The 25,024-nt window shown below is 38.7% G+C and overlaps 1 protein-coding gene and 1 pseudogene across 1 annotated transcript in view; one reads left to right on the top strand and one right to left on the bottom strand.

The window, feature by feature from the left end:
- Positions 1–25,024, bottom strand: part of Ccdc171 (coiled-coil domain containing 171) — a 484,039-nt gene that overhangs the window by 190,246 nt on the left and 268,769 nt on the right. The window contains exon 21 of the mRNA XM_029565763.1: positions 22,947–23,132. Within this exon, the coding sequence (XP_029421623.1) occupies positions 22,947–23,132 (186 nt within the window). The remainder of the gene's footprint in view (positions 1–22,946; positions 23,133–25,024) is intronic.
- On the top strand, positions 13,583–18,976 carry LOC103737974 (annotated as a pseudogene).

Raw genomic sequence — 25,024 nt, 5'->3', positions numbered from 1 at the left:
TAATAATACCTAAAGCTAATAAGGATGGAATTAGGTCCTCTGCAAGAAAAATATTGGAGCTGGGAAAAAAAAAAAAAAAACGTATCCAATATTTTAAAGGAAAAAAATCATACAAAACTTTAAAACACTGGTATCTTTGACCAAGCAAATCTGCTGCTTGAGCAGTCCGAGTACATAGTCAGCTAGTCAAAGATATAATGACACTGTTGTATAAGGAAGCTAGATTTTATTAAGAACGGTTGGTTGTATGAAATGTAAAAAAAGCTCACTAAAATAATTTTTTAAAAGATGTAACTACATGATGTTCATCTGAAGCCTTAAGAGTGACAGAAAAATGGCTAAATATATTTTAGCACATTCAGGAGCAGAGTATTACGTACACAGATTTTTCTGAGGATCTTTACTTTTATTTTTATTTCGTCAAAATAAAATGAGTTTTAAATAATCCTAATAACCATTCCTAAATGCAATCCCATGTGTCTAGCTGCTAAGGGGTAATCCTTGACTCATCTCCCTCACATTTACATCAAGAAAATTTTCTTAAGTTTTGCCTTCAAAATGCACACCAGAATCTCACCATCCCTACCCTTCCACCGGTTCTAGGCCACTGACTTTTTTGGTCAGGATTATACTGTTAACCTCTAACTGGTCGATCTGTTTGCACTTTTGTATCCCTAAATTCCATATTCTAATGAGTGCCAGAATGATTCTTTGACAATGAAGATTAAAATAAGGTCTCCATTATCTTAAAGGAGGGAGTACAAAATGAACATACTCTAGGTTGGTTTGTGGAAGTTTTAATAATGGCTATATACAAATTATAAATGGGACTGCATGAAAGGTTTTTGTTTTTTAATTTTTATAATATGAATGCTTACTTACATAAAATGAAGATGTCTTTAATGATGCAGAGTAGGTTGAACATTAAAATAAGGTCTCCATTATCTTAAAGGAGGGAGTACAAAATGAACATACTCTAGGTTGGTTTGTGGAAGTTTTAATAATGGCTATATACAAATTATAAATGGGACTGCATGAAAGGTTTTTGTTTTTTAATTTTTATAATATGAATGCTTACTTACATAAAATGAAGATGTCTTTAATGATGCAGAGTAGGTTGAACTTGATAATGAAAAATAATTTTAAAATATAATCTACTCAAAGTACTCAGGAAGCAATAGTTCTAATTTCAAGTAACTACTCATTGAGAACAAATTCAAGCATGAAAGAGTATTTCAAAATGACATATAAAATATGTCCTTTGAAAACAGTAACTTAGGCCACAATAAGTTTAAACTGAAAAGTACATATTTTTCTGTTATTCAGGTGAACAAAAATGAAATGACATTTAATGAAGCTTCCAGCTTCAAAATTGAATTTTCCCTATTAAATTGTTACTTATAAAAGAGGATATGAGAGCTGTTGCTTTCTTAATCCTTCTTTCCTGACCTTGAAATATGATTGACTATCCTGTGAGTCTCAGTGGTGTAAGTCATTAGGAAGATAAAAACATATGGGATTAAAGTAAAAATGATAAGACTTTAAAATTAAGTAATAATGTTAATAATCCTATTCTGTGAAAATGAATTATATGATAAATATTGACTATAATTATAATCAGGGTGTGTCAGTTGAAGGATCTTTAAATTGTTTTATATATTTTATTTGCATTAATTTGTATTCGCTGTACACAGTACTAGGCTACATGAGGACACCCACATACACATGTAATACACTTTGAGTGTGTTTTACCTATACTCTGTTACCCTCGTTTTTCTCCTCCCTCCCACGTTTTCACTTTGTCCCCATTGATAGTTTCATCCCTAACTTCATTCTATATACACACATGATTTTATATATCTATCTAAAATCTAGGAGTCACGTATCAAAGAAAATATATGGTATTTGTCTTTCTGAAACTAACTTATTCACCCAAAATGATTATCTGCAGTTGCATCCATTCTCCTGCAAAAATGGCTGTGTTCTTTATAGATGAAACAAAATTCATTGTATATACAGACCACATCTTCTTAAGTTTTTGAGAATTTCATACATGAGTACACTGTATTCACATCACTCTCATCTCTCTCTTCTGTTCCTTCCATATATTATCCACTATCCATTCTCAAATTCATGACCTCTTCTTCAATAATTATTATTGCTACATGCATATATACACATACATGCATGCATACATACATATACAAACACATATACATATATACACATATGTATATATAGATATATACATCCATGTGCTTATTAGTGTTCAATTTGCTTCTTGTATGTCTAAGCTTTTAGAGCTGACCACTTGAGATTGGATAATCTATCAGGAGGCTCGTCCCTAGAGAAATCTGATTCTCCCTGCTTCAGCAGCCATTGACTATCTGTAGCCCTTCATCTAGGGACAGGGCCATGTTAAATTCTCCCCATCCATACTGGCATGTCACTAGTATTGTCTTGTACACAGCATGTGAGCAACAGTATTGTTGAGAGTTCCTAGGTGTGGCATCCCACCACGTCTAGAACACTAACTGGCAGCAGTCCTCCTGGCCATCCGGCACTTCCAATCATTCTGCTGCCTCTTCCTTGGTGTTCCCAGAGCCTCAGGCACAGGGCTTGCATTGTAGATGTCTCAACTGGGGATGGGCACCCCAAGGTCACTTACACTCTGCATCTACACCAGTTGTAGATTTCTATAGTGGCTTCCTTCTGCTGTAAAAAGAAACTTCTTTGAGGAGGAGTGAGAACTGTATTTATCTATGGCTATACATATTCAAAATACAGTTGGAGCCTCTATTAATTTAGAAAAAAGAGCAGTACTAGGTTCTCCTCTAGGGTGTATGGCTGTCCAGCTACAGGTATTTGGCTAGGTTTAGAATACCACACATGGCCTCCCTCTACTGAGTGGGCCTTAAGTCCAATTATGAGCTGCTGGTTACCCCCAGGATACAAGTGTTCTTATTGCACCATTGGGGATATCTTGCCAAGGTTGCTTTTGTTCACAGGCTTTACAGCAGGGTAGGACTGTTGGTAACTTTTCTCCCTTCCAATATTATGAGAGTTGAGTCCCCAGGGAAGAAGCTTCCAGGTCAATACCAGCCTCATTCCTCCAAATCCTGTGACTGAAGTATGTACCACATTTACTTTATCCATTCCTCTGATGCTGGGCTTCTAGGGTTCATTCTATAATTCAGTTATCATGAATAGTGCTATAAACATGTACAAATAGCTCTGTGGTATAATGACTTAAAGTTCTTATGGTAAATGCCCAGTAGTGATTTACCTGTGCTTTACAGTGGATTTATTTTTAATTTTTTGAAGAACCTCAGTACTGATTTCCATACTGGTTAGACTAGTTCATATTCCCAACAGCAGGGTATAGGGATTTTTGTCTGCACTCTCCAGTATTTGTTCTTAATGACTGTCATTCTGATGGGTGGGATGGAATCTCAGTGCAGATTTAATTTACATTTCTCTCATGGCTGATAAAGTTGAGTATTTTTTCATATATTTACTTATAATTGTGCTTCATCTTTTGAGAACTCTCCAGTTCCATGTCCCATCATTAACTGGGTTTTTTACTTTTTCTTGTCCTGCCTTTTTAGGTTTTTTTCCTTCTTATTCTTCTACTATAATTTATTTTTTTTAATTTTCTTTTTGTTCTTTTGAGATGGGCTTCCCTATAGCTCCATCTGGCTTGAAACTCACTATGTAGACCGGGCTAACCTCAATCTCACAGAGATCCACCTGCCTCTACCTTGAGAGTGCTGGGATTAAAGGCATGTGCCACCGTGCCCAGCTATATTTTACTTTTTTAATTAGTTTTTTTAACTTTCAATGATTTCATACTAGTATACAATGTATTGTGATCATATTCACCCCCATTAACTTCAGTTATCCCACCTCACTCCTGTGGACCCCCTTCTTCCCAACTAGCCATGCCCCTACTTTCATGCCACTCACACATACACAGCTCCTTGATCCACCCCCTTTTTAGTTCTTTGTATGTTCTAGATATTAATCCTCTGTCAGATGTATAGCATGCAAAGCTTTTTCTCCCATTCTGAATGCTGTCTCTCCACTCAGTTAACTGCTTACTTTGGTATGCAGAGCTTTTTTAATTTCATGAGTTCACATTTATTTCCCAAACAACTAAAGTCTTATTTGGAAAATTCTTGTCTATACCTGTGTCTCAAAGGATTTTACCTACACTTTACTCAAACATTTTGACAGTTTCAGGTCATAAATTTAAGTCTTTGATCCATTTGGAGATGATACTGTACATAGTGATAGATGGGGATCTAGTATCATTCTTCTCCATGCAGATATCTAGTTTTTCTAACACCATTTGTTGAGGAGGCAGCCTTTTCTCTAATGTATAGTTTTTGCAATTTTTTTTGTCAGAAATTAGGTCTGCATGCTACTACTGGAAGGAAAAGTAATCATCAATTCTATGCAGCTGTGACTCCTGAGAGGTACAGCAACAACTGGCCTGGCAAGAGATGCCCACTGGTGCAGAGTGGCACAAATGTTGTGGAAGTAACCAATCACTCCCTGACTGATTTAAGAGCCACTTCATAGGATAATTAGTTTGATAATTTCTCTTGAAGTAGCATGCATAGCACCTTCCAGCACTATTAAAGCTAGTCAGTAAAAATTAAGCTCTGAAATCAGCACCAACTTGATTTTTTCCATGTTGTTCCACAGCTCATGCATGTAGTATCTACAGCAATAGGGTCTTACCATCAAGTTCTGGTGGGTAAACAAGAGCAGGGGCTATGGCCAGTATTGTTTGATGGTCTGTGGAACCCTTGGTCAATAGCTTCAAGAGAGGAGTCCATTCCTGCCATTGGAATTTCATTTTGTTAGCCTATGGTGTCTAGTAGAAAAAAATTTACCTATTATAAGGTAAATCCTTTTAAGCTATTCTTATCATGTGTCCTAGTTTCTTTCTCCATTGCTGTGACAAAATACTCTGACCAATGCCAACTTGGGGAGGAAAGGGTTTATTTATCTTACATCTCCTGGGTCACAGTTCACCAGGGAGCCCAAGGTAGGAACTCAGGGCAGGAACCTGGAGGCAGGAGCTGGAGCACAGGCCATGGAGGAACATTGCTTACTGGCTTGCTCCCCTGGCCCCTGCTCAGTATAAAGTTGACACTAAAGCTATCCAGCACATCATGCATACATAAATACTTTAAGAAGCTTCTAGAGTAGTAGTTTTCCATATTTTTTTTCTAAAGGCCTTTAGTGCTAGTTAGCCTTCCCCATACTCCCTCCTCTGCCCTACCTTCCCCTCCACATTTAACCCTTCCTACTTCATTATTTCCCTTTCTCCCTCGATATCATTGTATTCTACCACCCCTCCCAAGAAGCCTCCCTGGCCCCTGGCAATGGCCATTTATTAGTTTCCTGACTTCTCTGGATTTTCAATTTGAAACATGCATATCTAAGATTTCAAAGCTAGCATCCAGCTATGAGAGAGAACATTTGATGTTTGTCTTTGTGGGTCTGGTTACCTCACTCAGAATGATCATTTCCCATTCTATCCATTTACCTGAAAATTTCATAATTCTATGTTTTAAGAGCTGAATAATATTCCACTGTGTATATGTACCACGCATTCATTATCTATTCATCAGTTGATGGACATCTAGGTTGTTTCCAATTTCTTGCTAATATGAACAAGACAGCAATGAACATGTATGAGCAGGTGTTTCTGTAATGGGATATAGTCTCCTAGGTGTATGTCCAAGAGCAGAAGGCCTGGACCACATGGTAAAGCAAGTTTGAGCTTTTAGAGGAACCTCCACACTGGTTTCCACAGGGGCTGCACCAGTTTGCACTCCCACTAGTAGTGAGTAAGAGTTCCCCTTTCTCCACACCTGGAATTTGATGTTTTTTGTTTGGGGTCTTACGGATAAGTTTATCTGCCTTCCCTGTCTCATTCTCTTACATTTTGTTGTCTGCAACAGGATGATGCAGAAAGGCCTTCACCAAATACCAGCATCTTCTTGGTAGATTTCCCACTCTCCAGAACTGTGAAAAATAAGTTTCTGTTTGTATGGATTACCAAGAATGTGCTGTTCTGTTATAGCAGCAAAAGAAAGGACTAAGACATAATTCCATGTAGGACTGTGTCTCTACTACATATTCTGTGGTTTTATGTTTATTTGTTTACAACTATTCAAATACATTTTTAAAAAAGACATGCTTATTTCACAGGCCATACAAATGCAAGTCATAATTTACCAATACCTGATATATGTAATATAGACTAACAAAACTCATTTTGTTAAAAATCATATAATTATCTCAATGGGTACATCAAATGTATTTTACAATACCCACCATCCATTCACAATTTTTAAATATGCATAATCTAAGAAGACAGTCCCCTGAACTCAACAATAATTATCAATTAAAAACTAACACCAAACTCCCTTCTTTTTTTACATTCATTTATTTATTGTGCATGTGTCTGTGTGTGGACATGTATACGCCACAGTGTGCATGGGGAAGTAAGAGAACAACTCTGACAATCAGTTCTTTCCTTCCATCATGTGGCCCACATATACAAACACACAAACATGCACACTCACACTAAACAAATAAATGTGAAAAAAATCCTAAAGCCAAAATTCCTAAAATTTGGTTATTTTCAGATGATAAGTCAAAGGTAACTTCTTTACGCTCTTTATTTTCTCTACCTTCTACTCATGAATGTATTCCATTTTATAAAGATAAAATCATATACTTTATCGGTTTTAAGACTTATGAAACCACAAAGAGTATTTACCAAATATATAATTGCTTTTCAAATAGTATCTTAATTTAGTCTCATGAAAATCCTATAACTGAAGTATCATTATTCCAATTTTTCAGAAGAAAGTAAGACTCAGAAAGTTTAAATAATTTGCTCAAGTGACAGAATTGGGATCTGAATTAAAGAATCCTTGTTCCAAAGCCAGTGTTTTTTCCACTGAACTGTGCTACCTCCCACGAGAGTATTTTTACATTACCAGCTGCTAGTTCTAATTAACAGATATTAATTAAACAAGCCTCCACTCCTGACAGCAATATTAAAGCTACTAACATTTTAAGAAACTAATGCAAGCAAATTTTTATCTGCTGAAACATATGATACTTAAACATAAACTGCCACTATTACAGAAAGACTCCAATTAGACATGTTAGATTCTTTTCAAAGCATAATCACTCACATTATCTACTAATAGAACATGAAGCACAAAAATATGTAATGGCCAATATACTTGCAAAAATGCTGAAATTGATAAATAATTAAAGAAACACAAATTAAAAGAGTAATCATATAGGTACTAAGTTGGCAAAGTTATATAAATGCTAACAGTCAGGTTGGGTAAAAAATGCAGTTTTCAAACATCTTAGCAGACAATATAGTTCATTAAAAATTTGCAGTGAGCCAGTTGATAAAATATACAATTTTAAAATGGTTATGGAAACCCAGGTGTGATCCTCTACGCCTATAATCTCAGCAGCTGGGAAAGGCAGGAGGATCAGGAGTTCAAGGCCAGTGTGGACTACATGGCTAAACTCCATCTCAGAAAGTGAAAAGAAATGAAGCTTGTGATCAGGCGTGGTGGCACATGCCATTAGTCCTAGCACTCAAGATGCAGAGGCAGGTAGATTTCTCAGAGTTCAAGGCCAGCCTGGTCTACATAATAAGTTTCAGGCCCACCAGGGCTACACAGTGAGAGACCCAGTCTCAAAAAGAATAAACAAGACCCTCATCTATGAGTTACCCTGATTAAACAAGCATAAATATGTATATAAAGGTTTAGCTAGTGACCCTCATCTATGAGTTACCCTGATTAAACAAGCATAAATATGTATATAAAGGTTTAGCTAGTTTGATTCTCCAGCATCCCGACCAAGTACATTCTCTCTCCCAACACTATCCCCATCCCCTCCTTGGGCCTAGGCCCCCTCCTATTCATCCCTCCTGAGACCTCCAAGACCAGCCTCCCAAGCCAGACTCCGCTGACCTTGGCCCTAGGCCCCCTTCTGGTCATCCTGTCTGAGACCTGCAGACTAATCTGGTAAGTGAGACCCCACCTACTGCATCTTGATTCCTTTGCAATCTGGCCAGCTACATGCAGTCTCATCACACTGTGCCCTTTCCTGGCTTGGACCAAGGCCCCTCCTAATCATCCTGCATGAGACCTCCTGACTGGCCTTCCAGAACCCAGCCACTGGATCTTCATAGTCTTGAATGGGGACTAGGACCCTTGGCCCTTCTAGACAGCCCTTGACTAATCAGCTTGGAACCATCCTGTCCCACCAACAGAAAAATCAAAAGTGAGAACCTGTAGCACAGACTATTGATACCTGACTAGAAAGTAACTAAGCTACATAAACAATATAAACAGAACTAAACTTCAACTAAACAAAACCAGGCTAGAATTTCATATCAGACACAATGAACCAAAGAAATGTATATGCCCAAACCACAACACACAAATACAAATAATATGAAAAACCGAGATAATATGTCCCCACCAAAACCCAGCAGTTCTGCAGAAGTGTCCACAATGAGAACCACCCAGAGGAAGCCCGAGATGCAGAATTTAAAAGAACAATTATGAACATGATCAAAGAATTCACTGACTTTAAAGAACACACAAATGAACAACTCAAAGAACTTAAAGAAGATAAGAATAAACTCCTGACTGAAGGTCAAGAAAATACAACTATATTGCTGAATGAAATGACAAAAACAATTCAGAACTTGAAAATGGAATTCACAAAACAGAAATACTGAAGAAAGTGCAAACTGAGTTTTTCCTTTTGGGGCTGGAGAGATGGCTCAGCAGTTAAGAGCACTGACTGCTTTTGCAGAGGACTCGGGTTCGATTCCCAGCACCCACATGGCAGCTACAAACCGTCCTTAACTCCAGTTCCAGGGGACTCCGAAGCCCTCTTCTCTCTTCCAGAGGACCTGAGTTTGAGTCTCAGCACCCATATGGCAGCTAACATTATCCATAACTCTAGTTCCAGGGCATCCAACACTCTCTTCTGACCTCCATGGACATTGCATTACATGGATGCACTTAACATACATGCAGGCAATACATTCATACACATAAAATAAAAATTATAAATAAAATATTTTTTAAAGTGCAAACTGAAATAAAGATGGAATTGAAAAATCCAAGGAGCCAATTTGAAACTAGAGGGAAAAGTCTCACAAGCAAGATAAAGCTGCTAAAGAAGAAACAAGTTACATATAAAGGAAAAGCTGTAAGAATTACAGCTGAATTTCAATGCAAACTATAAAAACCAGAAGAGCCTAAAGTATTCCCAGTTCTAAATGACCACACATGCCAACACAGAATACAGTCCCCAGGAAAACTGCCCATCATAGTTGAAGGAAAAGAAGAAAACTTCCATGATAAAAGAGGTTGAAAGAACTCATGTTGAACAAACCAGCCTTACAGAGAATATTCAAAGCCATACAAAGGACCAAAGACAGAAATGACCATACACAAAAAATTATAGAAAGAAAACAAAGGAAGTATAAAGAACAGAAACACAAAAGATGATTAAGAACACAAACAGAAAATAAAATGACAGCAACCAATCCATACTCTTCAATAATAACTCTAAATATCAATGGTGTCAACTTCCCAGTCAAAAGACACAGATTAGTTGATTGGATTAAGAAACATAATCCATCTAGTTATTGCCTGAAAGAAATTCACCTTACCTCCAAGGATAGGCACCACCTTAGGGTGAAAGGATGGAAAAAAAATATATTCCAAGCAAATGAAACTAAAATGTAATCAAGAGTTGCTATTCTAATACCTAAAAAAATAGATTTCAAATTAAAATTAGTCAGAAGCGATAGAGGAAGTCATTACATTCTGATCTGTGCACCCAGTTTCCTAAAAACAATACTATTACACTTCAAGACACAGATTAATAACAACTCCATGATACTAGGTGAATTTAGTAACTGACTTTCTCCAATAGACAGGTCATCTGGACAAAGAATAAACAGAGAAACATTTGAATTAAACAATATCATACATCAAATGGATCTAACAGACATCTTTCAACCAAGCACCAAAGAATACACATACCACTCAGCAGCCCATGTAAGTTTCTCTAAAATAGATCACATGCTGGGGCACAAAATAAATCTCAACAAAAACTGAAAATAATTCTATGTATTCTATCAGACCACAATGTAATAAAACTTTAAATCAACAGCAAAAGAGGCTCTAGTAACTACACGAACTCATGGAGATTAAACAACATACTCCGGCAGGATAAATGGGTCAAGGAAGAAATACAAGAAAGAAATAAAAGTACTCCTGGAACTAAATGAAAATGATAACATAACAAAAGCTCTGGGATCCATTAAAAGCAGTCCTAAGAGGAAAATTCATAGCACTAAGCAACTACATGTAGAAAAAAGAAAAAGAACAGAAAGAACACACATAAATGACTTAATGGTACAACTCAAGAATTTGAAAAAAGCGAGAAATAATGAAACCCAAACCCAACAGATGAGAAGAAATAATAAAAATCAGAGCAGAAATCAATGAAACATAAACAAAGAACGCAATAAAAAGAACCAATGAATCTAAGAGCTGGTTCTTTGAAAGGATAAACAAAATAAACAGACCCTAAGCCCAGCTAACCAAAAGAAAGAAACTCAAATCAACAAAATGCAAATCAACAGAATCAGAGATGAAAGGGGAAACATGACAAGACACCAAAAGATCCAGAACATTATAAGGGAATAGTTTAAACACCTAAACTCTATCAAATCTGAAAATCTAACAGAAATGGACAAGGTTCTATATTCAATGTATCCACTAATATTAAACCAAGAGGAGATCAACAGTTTAAACAGACCCATAATAAATAAGGAAATTGAAACAGTGATTTGAAGTCTCCCAACTACAAAAAGCCCAGGCCCAGATGAATTCACAGCTGAATTTTATTAGACCTTTAAAGAAGATCTACAACAAATACTAATTATATTATTCAAAAAGACAGAAGCAGAGGGAGAATTCCCAAACTCCTAACCAGGTAAAGACAACAAAAAAGAAAACTATAGGCTCATATCTTTAATGAGCATAGACACAAAACTTCAAAACAAAATACTTACCTACCATGATCAAGTTAGCTTTATTCCAGAGATTCAGGGATGGCTCAATATAAGTAAGTCAATAAATGTAATAAATCATATAAATGAACTTAAAGACAAAAATCACAGTCATCTCAATAGATGCAGAAAAGGCCTTTGACAAAAATCAAACATGCTTTATGTTAAAAAGTCCGAGAGGGAAATGGACTGGAGGGAACATACCTCAACATAATTAAAGCTAGATACAACAAACCCACAGCCAACATCATTCTAAATAGAGAAAAATTTAAAGTAGTCCCATTAAGATCAGGAACCAGACAAGGTTGTCCACCGTCACCACTCATTTTCAATACAGTGATTGAAACTCTAGCTAGAACAACAAGACAAGAGAAGGAAATTAAAGGGGTAGTGATTGGAAAAGAGGTCAAATTATTCCTACTTGAAGATTTGATATTATACATAGGCAGTAGTCAAGATTCTCTAAAGAAATAGAAGTGGTAGAATGAATATGTATGGATTTATTAGATTAGCTTACAGGATAAAGTCTGAGTAGTCCAACAATGGCTGTACCACACTGGAGAGGCTGAGATTCTGGTAGTTTCTCAGTCCATGAGGCTGGATGTCTCAGTAGTCCCAATATGGCGCTAAAGGCCTGACAGATTCCGGAAGATCTGCTAGTCTTCAGTCTATGCTGAAATCCAAAGAAGATGGTCACAGCAGCAAGAGGAACTCACCAGTGAGAAAGAAGGCAAGCAGCCAAAAAGCAAGAGCTCCCTTCTGCCTTGGCCTTTTATATGGGCTGCCATCAGAAGGTAATGCCCACATTTAGAGTGGGTCTTCCAGCTTCAAATGACCCAATCAAGATGGTCTCTCTCATTTCAGTTAATCCCAGATCCAGTCAAGTTGACACTGAGAATTAGTCATCAGAACATAAGAGATCCCCAAAATTCCACTAGAAAACTTCTAGAAATGATCAACACTTTTAGCAAAGTGTTAGGTTGCAAAATCAGTGTGCTGGATAGCTTTAGTGTCAACTTAACACACCTGGTTTGAGGGAGCCACAAGTGGGGAATTTCCTCTATTGGACTGCCCTGTGGCCATGTCTGAGGGGCCTTTTCTTGATGAGTGATGTGGGAGGGCCCAGCCCACTGTGGGTGGTGCCAACCTGGGCAAGTGGGCCTGTGTTGCATAAGAAAGCAGGCTGAGAAGGGGCCAGGAGAGCAAGCCAGTAAGCAGAGTTCCTCCATGAACTGTGCTCTAGCTCCTGCTTCCAGGTTCCTGCCCTGAGTTCCTACCTTGGGCTCTCTGTTGAACTGTGACCTGGGAGATGTAAGCTGAATAAACCCTTTCCTCCTCAAGTTGGTATTGGTCAGAGTATTTTGTCACAGCAAATGAAGAACAAACTAGGACAATCAGTTTACAAAACTCGGTAGCCTTTCTATTTACCAATAGCAAGCAAAGAAAGAGTTCAGGGAAACCCTCCCCAATCACAAGAGCCTCAGTAAAACCCAAAATTATCTAGGAACAAACCTAAACAAAGACATCAAAGGATTCTACAATGAAAAATTTAAATCTTTGAAGAAAGAGATTGAGAAAAACACAGAAGATAGAAAAATCACCCATGCTTATGGGTTGACAGAATTACTACTGTGAAAATGAACATCCTATCAAAAGCAATTTATAGATTCAATGCAATGCCAATCAAATTCTCATGTCATTTTTCACATGGAATCCCAAAGACACTGGATAAGCCAAAGCAATCCTGAGCACAAAGAGCAATTCTGGAGGATTACCATACCAGATCTCAAACTGTATCACAGAGCTAAAGTCACAAAAAACAGCATAGTACTGGCGCAAAAACAAACGTGTAGATAACTGGAACAAAATAGAAGATCCAAACATAAATACACACAATTTCAGCCACTTGATATTTGACAAAGGTGCCAAGAACACACAATGGAGGAAAGACAGCATCTTCAACAAATGATGCTGGCAAAACTGGATCTCCATCTGTAGAAGAACGAAATTAGAACCTTATCTATCACCCTTCACAACAGTCAACTCCAAATGGATCAAAGACTTCCATGTGAAACCTGAAAGTCTCAAACTGTTAGAAGAAAACATAGGCAGTACCCTACAAAGGATAGGTGGAAGAAAGGACTTTCTAATTTAGATATCAGTTGCTCAGGAATGCAGGTCAACAGTCTTCAAGTGGGATCTCATTAAACTAAAAAGCTTCTGTACCGCAAAGGAGACAACCAATAAAGTGAAGAAAAAAACCCATAGTGTGGGGAAAAAATCTTCACCAATTGTATATCTGACACAGGATTAATATCCAGAATATACAAAAAAACTCAAAAACCAAAGAATCAAGAAAATAAATGACCCAATTAAAATATGGGCTATGAATCTGGATAGTTCTCAAACGAAGAAATAAAAATGGTGAGGAAACACTGCGGCTGGCCAGCCATCCGCCTTCATGGTTGTCACCACTGCTGCCCGATCCGGGACCCCAGGGCTGGTGAGGAGACTGTGTCAGCGGAGCCACATTCAGATACAGGAGACCAGGTTCAGTGACACAGATCTATTTTATTGAGGAATTTTCAAGCTTATATAGAGTCCCTGGACCAATCAGACAAGGATACAACGCCTATGCCATATATGGGCAGCCCAGGTCCTGGTAGATCATGTGACCATGGCTGTTGTTATGCCCACGTGCTGCAAGCTGTAGATAAACCCGCAACCTGGAATTTCAAGGGGTGGTGATTAGGGAGTGGCGAGCCTTAAGCATCAGCCCTACAACTTGCCAAATGGAGCAATAATCACAAGGCGTTCCTTGTGGCTCCAGCAGTTGGGCCATTGCCTCGGGCCTGCTTTATGGCTGTCATTAGGACTTCCACTCTAGGCTCAAGCCTGTCTCCCACAAAACACCTTAAAATGTGGTCCGGTAAAGGAGGAGGAAAGTTGGACGAAGGGGGAAGGGAGAGGAGAGATTAATGGAGCTTAGGTGGCATGGGAAGGCAGAGGGAAATGAGTTTGCTGGGGATACACATACAGTGTCTGAACATGAGTGCATGTGTATACCTGGGGGCTGTATGACAAGGAGCACAGTGCCAGAGAGAGATGCCTCTCTTCAAGTGCTTGGTCAGAGTAGTCCAAGAGACTCCCAAAATAACACGGAATATTGCTGGAGCCATTGCTTATCTCCCAGAACTTGAAGGTAAGACCCTAATGCTGAAGACAGGGCTTACTTTGAACACAGGACTTGGAACAATGGAGAAGGAACTGGCCTAGAAGCCTTCGCTCTGAAGACTAGCTCTCACAGTTGTAGAAGATACTATGCAAGCTGCTAAGGGAGAAAGTCAATCAATGGTCCAACCAAGCCCTAAAGCCTAATAACCATAATGACTGGCAAAGCAAACTTGTGCTGAAGGACATGTGGATACAAATGCTGATCTGCACTCTACCTCTATTGGTGCAGTGGAAGGTAATCAACAGCTATCTAATTGAACTTAAAGCTTTCTCAATGGGGGAACTCGTGGGTGACAGATATACCCTACACCACTCATCGAAGAAGCTTTTTTTGGCAACAGATGGAGGCTACTGCAGAGTTCCACAACTGGTCAGAGAATTTACGTCTAAGAGGTGCTCAGCCCTAGGTGACATAATCTATAGTGGAACCTCTACACCTAAGGCTCATAGAACACAGTGGAACTGTACTAGTGCATCCCTCAACTCTCTGTAGTGAAGTTTCCTTACACGACAGGGTGAGATACACACAGAAGGCCACAACTGGCTAAGTTTTAGAGAATAAGAGACTGCAGAGTGTGTCCCTAGATAGGACTCCTGTCTTAAACCTCACCCACCCATGTTCATGAACCATTCTGGAAGAAGAAGCAGAAAGATTTTAAGAGCCAGGGTTAGTCCATGAACATAAGGAAACAGGCTTTTCAGGCCACTGGAAGCTTGCACATGTGAATGTGTGGCAATTGTGGCATCGAGCAAACAAGACCCATGCCAGTTCAATCAGACACGGTCCCAGAGTGGAGCAGGGGAAATGGTGGTGGGCCGGCCCTTGCCTGGGAACTGTGGAGAATGATCACTGCCGGGTGAGGGAGAGCAGGCCTTCCTTAAGATCTCTAGGCAGGCTGACTAGACTCAATGGATGAAGTTGCATGGAAGGACATCTGAGTACAAATGCTGACCAAAATAGGACTTAACGTGTGGAGGAATGCAGTTGGGGGTGGGCTGTGGATGGAGGGGGGCGATGTCTAAATTTGATTAGAACTGTTGTATGAAATGTACAAAAGCTCAACAAAAATATTTTGGAAAAGTGTTCAACAACCTGAGTAATTAGGGAAATGCAAATCAAAACCACTTTAAGCTTTCATCTTACCCCAGTCAGACTGGCTAAGATCAAGAGAACAAATGACACCAAATGTTGAAGAGGATGTGGGGAAAGAAGAACACTCAATCTCTGCTAGGGGGGAGATTGCAAACTGGTGCAACCTCTATGGAAAGCAGTGTGGAGAACTCTAAAAACTACAAGTAAATACTCATATGATCTGGCTATACCACTCCTTGGCATATACCTGAAGGACCCATCCTACTACTGAGATATCTGTGCAGCCGTGTTTGTTGCTGCTTTCTTCACAATAGCTAATGGAAACAACCTAAATGTCCCTCAACTAATGAATGGATAATGAAAATGTGGTACATTTCTATAGTAAGAGTTCTACTCAGAAGTAAAGAAAGATGAAACTGGGGGACAGGGCTAGAAAGATAGCTCAGCAGTAAAGGGTACTGGCTGCTCTTGCAGAGGAACTGGGTTTGCTTCACAGCACCCACATGTTGGCTAACAACCATCCTCAACTCCAGTTCCAGATGATCTGACACCCTCTTCTGACCTCCAGAGGCGTTGCATGACATGGGTAACTTACACACATGTGGGCAGTACATTCATACAAATAATAAATAAAATATTTAATAAGAAAAAGATGAAATTTGCAGGATGGAACTAGAAACTGTTAATACTAAGTGAAGTAACACAGACTGAGAAAAACAAGACATATGTTCCCTCTCATTCAAGACATATGTTCCCTCTCATTTGTGAATCTTAGCACCAAATCCTTATATGACTATATATCCTGCTATGACAGCAGGAGCAGGAAAATGGAAAGGAACCATGGAGGTAAAGGGAAAAAAAGAGCCCGAGGGAGGGAGAGAGTAGGAGACAGGTGTTACCAAGGGTGAAATGGGTAAAATGAGGGCATTTAACTGGGAAGCGAGGAAGGAGGATTATACATGGAGGTCAAGGGAGAGAAGGAGCCCAAGAGAGGTAGGATGGTAGGATGGTAGGAGACAGGTATTCTCAAGGGGCAAATGGGGAAAATGGTGGTACTTTAACTAGAGAGGGAAGAGGGGGTGATAGAGAGAGGGACAGGAGGTATAAAGAATACTTAGGTGGTGTGAAAAGCTAGAGGGAAATATATTACTCAAAAGCCCACTTCAAAATACACATACAATATCTGCGTATGTGTGCCTGAGTGCTATATAACAAGAAACACAGTGCCAGACAGGAGGAACCTTCCTTCCAGTCGCTGGTCAGGGTAGTCCAAGAGACTCACAAAATGACGCAGGCTTTTGCCACAGTCCTTGATTTCCTCCCAGAATTTGAAGGTATGACCCTATTGCTGAAGACAGGACACACTTTGAACTTGGATTAAGGGAGCTAGAACTGACATAGAAGCCTCCTCCCAGAAGACTAGCTCTCATAGTTCTAGAGGAAACTATGCAAGCTACTAAGGGAGAAAATCAAATCAGTGGTCCAACCCCAGCTTTAAAGCCTAATAACAACAACAATAAATAGGCATAGCAAGTTATCTCTATTGGTACACTAGTGGAACTTTTATCTTGGGGGTAGTCGAAACTGCTACCTAATTGGTCTTAACATCTGCTCCTTGGGAGGGAACTCATATGTGGTACTGTAAGCATAGCCAAATACACATGGCTGAAGAGGTCACAGATCCTAAAGAATAATGTAGATCACATCGGCCTAGACAAATGTAATTTCCTACTCTATGCTAAACATGTATCCTTATATTTACAGACAAGTATACCTGTCACCACTCATCAAAGAAGATTCTTTTTGCAACAGATGGAGACTATTACAGAGTTCCAGAACTGGTCAAACACAGAGAGTAAGTGTCTTTGAGATGCCCAACTCTAAGTGACACAGCTACAATGGAACCTCTACACCTAAGGCTTATGGAACATAGTATAACAGAAAGTAAAGAGAACACTAATGTATCTCTCAACTCTCACCAGTTCATCATACAACAGGGGGCAATTAACACAGAAGGCCACACCTGGCCAAAGTGTACAGAATAAAAGACTATAGAATGTGAGTCCCTAGATAGGACTCCTATATTAAACCTCTGTATCCCAGGGCTCAGGAACCATTGAGGATATTAAGATATTAACTGCCAGGGTGGTGGATGACCAAAGAAAACACAGTTTTCTAGGCGGCTGGGAACTTGCTCACATGAACTTACAGCAATGGTGACAGTATGCACAAGACCCATGCAAAGTCAAACCAGACAAAACCCAGCATAGAACTTGGAAAATGGGCAGAAGGCATCAACTGTAGCCAAGGAACTACTGGCAGCTGATCACTGCTGGGTGAGGGAGAGTTGGTCTTCTTTACAGATGATCCTAAACACACTGGCTAGGCTCCAGTGGATGAACTCACATAGAGGGACATCTGTGGATACAAACGTGACTCCATAGGCCTTAGCATGTATGACAGAATGCATGAAATCCAGTGGGCGGTCTATGAGAGGGGTCAAGAAAGGGGAGGGAGCTTAAGTATGATTAAGATGTACTGTATCATCCCCTGCCCCCTCCCTCAACTGCACCACGTTGGCATCAGCAGCCCAAGTCAGTAAAAATGAGTGCAACTCCAACCACCATGGGGCCATCAAGAGCTTAGAAAATGGACATCAAGAAGTAATTGAACACATTGATGGAGTACAAAATGAATCAGACAGCTTTAATGAACATGTCAGTTAGGAAATTTTGAAAATAGAAAAAAAAATATAAACTCCACCAACCATTTTTTCAAAGGAGGTCAGAACTGATCACCAAAATCCCAAATATGGGGATAACAGCATTTGCCAACCATCCACAAGTGTCTGCACTGCTTGGGGAGGAGGAGGAAGAGGCACTGCATTATTGGACCAGGGTTGAAGTAACAAAATTTGAAGATATAAAATCAGGTTACAGAATAGATTTTTATTTTTATGAAAATCCTTACTTTGAAAATAAAGTTCTCTCCAAAGAATTTCATCTGAATGAGAGTGTGATCCACCTTCAAAGGACACTGAAATCAAATGGAAATCTGGAAAAGATCTGATGGAAGACTCAAGTCAAACAGAATACAGCCAGCAGGAAGAGGCGGTGTGAAGATCCAGAGAACTTCTTCACGTGGTTCACTGCCCATTCTGATGCAGGCACAGATGAATTAGAAGTCAGCAGAGATGGTATCTGGCCAAATCCCTTGCAGTATTACTTAGTTCCTGATGTGGGTGATGAAGAAGGGGAAGGGGATGATGATGATGATGATGATGATGATGATGATGATGGAGGAGGAAGGGGGAAGGGAGAAGGAAAGGAGGAAGAGAAGGGGAGGGGAGGAGGAAGTGGAGGAGGAGAAAGAAGGAGAAAGGAGAAGGAGGAGAAGGATCGGAAGATATTGATGAAGCAGATGAGGATGAAGGCAAAGAGGATGAAGGTGATGATGGAGGAGAGGAGGATGAAGGAAATGTCCAATAGAAAAGAATGAACACTGATGGATTCTGACCTTCCTTTTCTACATTTTCTTATGTTTTTTAATTTCCCCTCCTCCTGCCCCTGTGCTCAGTCACTGTGTTTTTGAAGCCTCTTTTCTCAACACTAGCGTTCTCCACATAGCCTTGAGCAAAGTAGAATGGGAAAAGAACTTCCACTCTTTTGTTCTAAATTCATTTTGATCCCTTCTTGTCTCGAAGACTCTGGAATTGACACCACCACCATGCTCTGTGAGGAAAAACAAAAACAACAACAACAACAAAAGCCTCCTGCTTTCTTGGCTCTGCAGGAAGCTGGGGGTGCTGGGCCCTGTGTAGTAGTGCATAGAATTCTAGCTTTTTCCCCCCTTTCTCTGTACATTGGGCTCAGAGGTTACCCTGTGCCTCTATGTGAATATGGACAGTTAGCATTTACCAGTATACATTTGTCTACTCTCTTGTTTAATAAAAAGAAAAAAAGTAAAAAAAAAAAAATGGGTGTAGACGGTTAGGAAAAGGTGGACTTGAGATGTTCGGGTGGGTTAAGTGGGCATTTTGACAACATGGCTTCTCCTTTGCATGTGATGTTTAACAGACATCTGCACAGTTTAAGAGGACACTTTTATGATAAACTTCTCTCCTCATGGTGGTCTGAGCTCTGACACTCAATGGGAGAATTAGCAGAACCTGTAGGATTCTATTTGGAATTGATGTTCTCTATTGTAACTTTGTTTTTAATTTGTTTTGTTTTGTTTTGTTTTCACTGGAGAGGAAAGAATATGATGCTCAACTGTAAAAGTTAAAAGTATACAGGTTGCTTTGTTCCACCCTAAGATTTCATTTCACTCTAGTCAGACAGGCTAAGATCAAGAGAACAAATGATACCAAATCCTGGAGAGGATGTGGAGAAAGGAGAACACTTATTCACTGCTGGTGGGATTGCAACTCATGCAACCCCTATGGAAAGCAGTGTGGAGAACCTTAAAAAACTACAAATGAACCTACCATTTGACCCAGTTATACCACTCCTTGGCATATACCCAAAGGACTCATCCTATTGCAGAGTCACTTGTACATCCACGTTTATTACTGCTCTTTTCACAATAGCTAAGAGATGGAAGCAACCTAAGTGCCCCTCGACTGATGAGTGGTTAATGAAAATGTGGTACATTTACACAATGCAGTTCTACTCAGCAGTGAAGAAAGATGAAATAACGAAAATTGCAGGTAATTAGATGGATCTCGAAACTGTTATACTAAGTGAAGTAACAGACTCAGAAAACAAAAGACATTGCAACAATAAAACTAAATGTGTACACACAAAAAAAGATGTTGGAAATGCACAAAAGTTCAATTAAAAATATATATGTATACAATGAAAAAAATCAAAGTTTAGAACCTGGAAAAAAAAGATATTTGACTCTGTGTGTATGTGGTGTGGTGTGTGTGTGTGTCTGTGTGTGTGTGTGTGTGTGTGTGTGTGTGTTCATGCACATGGAGTTCAGAAGCCAACCTCAGGTGTCATTCCTCAGATAGTGTCATACTGTTTTATTGGGACAGGGTCTCCACTGGCCAGGAACTCACTGATTAGGCTGGGCTGACTGGCCAGCAAGCACCAGGTATCCAACTGTTTCTGCCTCCTCAGCACTAGCTTCCAAGTGCTGCTGCCACACCTTGCTGTTTTACGTGGGTGCTAGGGGACGAACAGCTTCTCTGCTTGCATGGCAAGCGCTTTACTGACTGAGCTAGCTCTCCAGCCCCAAGACATATAAATTTTTTCAAGTAAAAAGAAAAACTGAAAAATTACATATATTCAAAAAATTCAATTGCCATCAACATTAATGTCACTATTAGCATGGAAATGAAGTCTTGACATGGTATTTAAAGAGAGTAAGTTAAAAAACCAACACATATGATAGTATAATTGTATTTTTATTAACCTATATTTGGTTACATTTCTAGACAAAAAAACAAATATTACAAATACATACTTCTAACGTAATGGAAGTTATTTTAGTAATATGACATGGATAATTTAATTTCAATTTTTCTCCACATTATATTTTCACAATGAAATATCTATCCATTGTGTTTCAAAGGTATAAAAACCGATATAGAATCATATCAGTTGGTATGAATGCACACAGTTTTCTACTCTGTGATTCAAATCAGAGTGCAAAGCTGTTATCTGTGTTCTCATTATATACAAATGATGCCAGGCTGGACTGAAATAGCTAACGTGCTTTTCATTCATAATTCATCTATTTCAAATGATTTGATTTAATATAAGGATCTGTAAAAACACTAATAGTATTTTTGAAAAGTTATTTTTCCTGTTTATATTCCCTTGATTTCACTTGTGTTTGCTTCTTTTTTATTTCAGTATTTCCTAATTTTTCTAAAAACTAAATGCAAGTTTCAGTATTACAAGTCAGGAGACCCTGGGAAAGTCAACTGAATATAATTCCCTGAAAAAATAATGTGTTCTTGTTAGTTTTTCTTGTCAATGTGACACAACCTGAGAAGAGGGAACCTTAATTTAATAATTAGCTGAATCAGACTGTTCCATGAGCACTTCTGTGGGGGCTGAAGTCTTGATTATTAGTTGATGCAGGAGGACTCTGCCCACTCTGGGCAGTACCATTCCTAAGGAGGTGGTCCTGGGCTGTATAAAATACATAGCTGAACAGCAGCCAGTGAACAGTAAGCAGCATTCCTCCACCGTTCCTGCAAAGAGGCTCCTGTCTTGAGTTCCTACCTGCCTGCCTTCAGTGATGGACTGTTGCCTGGATTTGTAAGCTGAAATGTACCCTCTTCCCAAAGTTGCTTTTAGCCAGAGTGTTTTATCACAGCAACAGAATGAAACTAGAACACAACTAAAATAACAGTAACAGTATCTACCTTGCAGGGTCAGTTTAAGAATGAAATGATTAATATAGAAGCGGTGGCACGAGCCTGGTAAATGTAGTTGCCAATCCATTTAATGTGATTGTCAGTAAAGGCAGTATGCAAACTGACTTATTAGATCTATTGCTTCTAGTGACTGCTAAAAAATATAACTTCTCTGAATCTCAGTTTTTCATCTACAAAATGGAAATTATCCTGCAAAGTTTGTGTGGAGAATGTGTGAAATAATCCTTTACAAAGTATTAAGCATAGAGTCTGGCAAACAGGAAATTCTCAATGACTCAGCTAATTTATTAGTAGTGTTATTAGACATTAGTACTATTAGATAGTAGAGTAAATATATTATTTGTTTAGCTAGTACCAACTCTTGATTGATTACATTAAGTATGATATCTTATGTACAAACTACAGTATATCACTTTGATTTTCCCAGACATACAGCTTCACCATGAAAAATCTTCAAGTATTAAAATCAAAACCAGAATTCCATTATTCTTTGTAACCAACATTTCCAAATATATATAGTCATAAATATATAAGTAATATACAAATACATTAATAAAATCCTCTACATAACAGCTGTTAGGTTTTAGCTTCCTTTTTACTTTCACTGTAAATACCTCTCCTGTGACTACATGATGAAGATAACACTTTCTAATGTGACCTTGCTCTTCTAGAAACATGAATTTATGTAAGAATCAGAGATCCCTGAATCTAAAATCTTCCAGAATCCACAATGGGTGGAATATCACTAAAGCCCAAAGGACACAAAGCTAGAAAAGGCAAACAACTGGAGAGGCCAAACACAGAGAAGGCAAAATTAAGAAGAAAATTATTACTGAGAAAACTTCCACTTTGTTTTCAACCAGTGAGTGAAGCCCATTTTTATATTTTCAATAGTGTCGATTCAGCTTGTAACTGAAGGCAAATGTGACTTCACACGATCCCTATAATACTTGCAGAATAATACTTCATACCTTTAGATCTATTCCCTGTTCAGGAGATATACATCATTCCCCCTTGATCTATACCAAGCCATTACACAGGCCATTATAGTGGGGAGATTCTACCTTCACAGCTTCTCCAAGAGTCTGCTTTTTGTCAGCTTCTTCACTGGAGTGCAGTTCAAGTCTGTAATTCAGCTCCTGTAGCTGCTGGGCCTGTTCATTCAGCAGCACTCGCGCCTGCTGTTCCCTAAGTAAGGCATTATTTAGTTCTTCACACGCACTTTGAAACTTCTCACCGGTGATCAATTTCTTTAAAAAGAAGGAAAAATCATTTACAAGCTAATTACATTGCTGTACTGTTTATTCTTCAGAGATAAATTTGCTAACTTAAAGAATATAGCATGGGGTTGAGAGATGACTCAGTGGTCAAGAGCACTTGCCACTCTACCAGACAGTTCAGTTCCCAGCACCTATGTCAGGCAGCTCAAAACCACCTGTAACCCCAGCTCCAAGGAATCCAACACCCTCTTCTGGCCTCTGTAGGCACCTGAACATGCATGTCATAAACTTACATAGATACACACATACATATAAATAGTTTTTTAAAGAAGACGCATAGGGGCTGGAGAGATGGCTCAGCGGTTAAGAACACTGACTGTCCTTGCAGAAGACCCTGGTTCAAATGCCAGCACCCACATGACAGCTAACAACTGTCCGTTACTCCAGATCCAAGGGATCCGACAGCCTCTTCTGTCCTCCACAGGCATTGCACAACACGAGTGCACTTACCTACATGCAGGTGATACATGCATACATATAAAATAAAAATAATAAAATAAAACAAAAAAAGAAGATACTATAAACATTTCTAAGAATTTGATACAAAACAAAACATAAAATTTGTTTTTATTAAAATCAAAAACTAAAAAGATCACTTTGGTTTTAAATTATGTTAATAAAAATTCCAAAGTTATTTTTTAGCCAAACAAAATCTTAGAAATTACTTCAAATTCTGAACAAATTCACTTTTGTAAAGCTTATGATTATAGGACTCAAAATCTTTAAAAGAGGTATTCAAGGGGCTGGAGAGATGATTCAGAGGTTAAGAACACTAACTGTTCTTGCAGAAGACCTGGGTTCGAATCCCAGTGCCCCATGGCAGCTAACAACTGTCTGTAACTCCAGTCCCAGGGGATCTGACAGCCTCTTCTGACCTCCGTGGACATTGCACGATACGAGTGCACTTACCTCCATGCAGGCAATACACACATACACATAAAATAAAAATAATAAATTTTTAAAAAAAGAGGTATTCAAATGATTGCCTTAAAAGTCTGTTATCAGTGTGCTATTTTTCAGGTCTCCCTTGTCAAATCTCTGCATCGCAGCAGCTCTTCACAAGCCCATACCCCCCCCGTCCTACTATCATACTACCTTGTTTCACTTTTTCCACAGCCGTTGCAATTAAGGAAATGTGCCTTATTTATTTTCTTGCCTATCCACATCTTGCCACAATCCCACTTGGATGGACATAGCTCTACTGAGCAAAGAATTCATTTAGTTTTCTCACCCATCACAAAGAAAAATCTCCAACACTAAGCAGATGTTCAATCAATATTTTCTGAGTTAAACAATGTTCGTACATAAACTCATGCCAATGAAACCATACACCATGATATACAAGATGATTTTACAATACCACGACTATGGAATAACAATGTCAGCTTTGGACAGGCACTCATTCCTTCAAGCATGCAGGATCTAGGTCAGGACACACTATCACTTCTTCAAAACATCTGAACAAGTAAAAGGTAGTTACAACAAATCGTGATCTTGAAGTACAAAGAAGGAAGTTTCACAAAAGGTAGGTGATAATGAAATATGTGTGTAGAAAACTAAGGAAACACAAATCCTTTAATCTCACTAGGTATACATGCATTTAAGATTCATAGCTTTCCTAATCTTAAAAATGATTTGAGATAGATTCATATAATTAATTACAAATATAACACAACGTGATTTGAGTATTTCTTTAAATTTTGGAGAGAAAAATAGAATAAAAATCTTATTTCACTGTGTGTATCTAGAAAATATAAATTATTGTCATTTTAATCCAGCTTTATCTCAGTTTCTGATGAGGCAAAATAGAAATATATAATAATAGTCTCCTCATGGCCCCAAAATTATTCAATTCACACAAA

This window comes from Nannospalax galili, unplaced genomic scaffold (assembly GCF_000622305.1).
Source record: "Nannospalax galili isolate Female #2095 unplaced genomic scaffold, S.galili_v1.0 scaffold98, whole genome shotgun sequence".
In the NCBI taxonomy this organism is placed as follows: Eukaryota; Metazoa; Chordata; class Mammalia; order Rodentia; family Spalacidae; genus Nannospalax; species Nannospalax galili.
The sequence above is the reverse complement of the archived record's forward strand: the minus strand, read 5'-3'. Positions and strand labels throughout refer to the sequence as shown.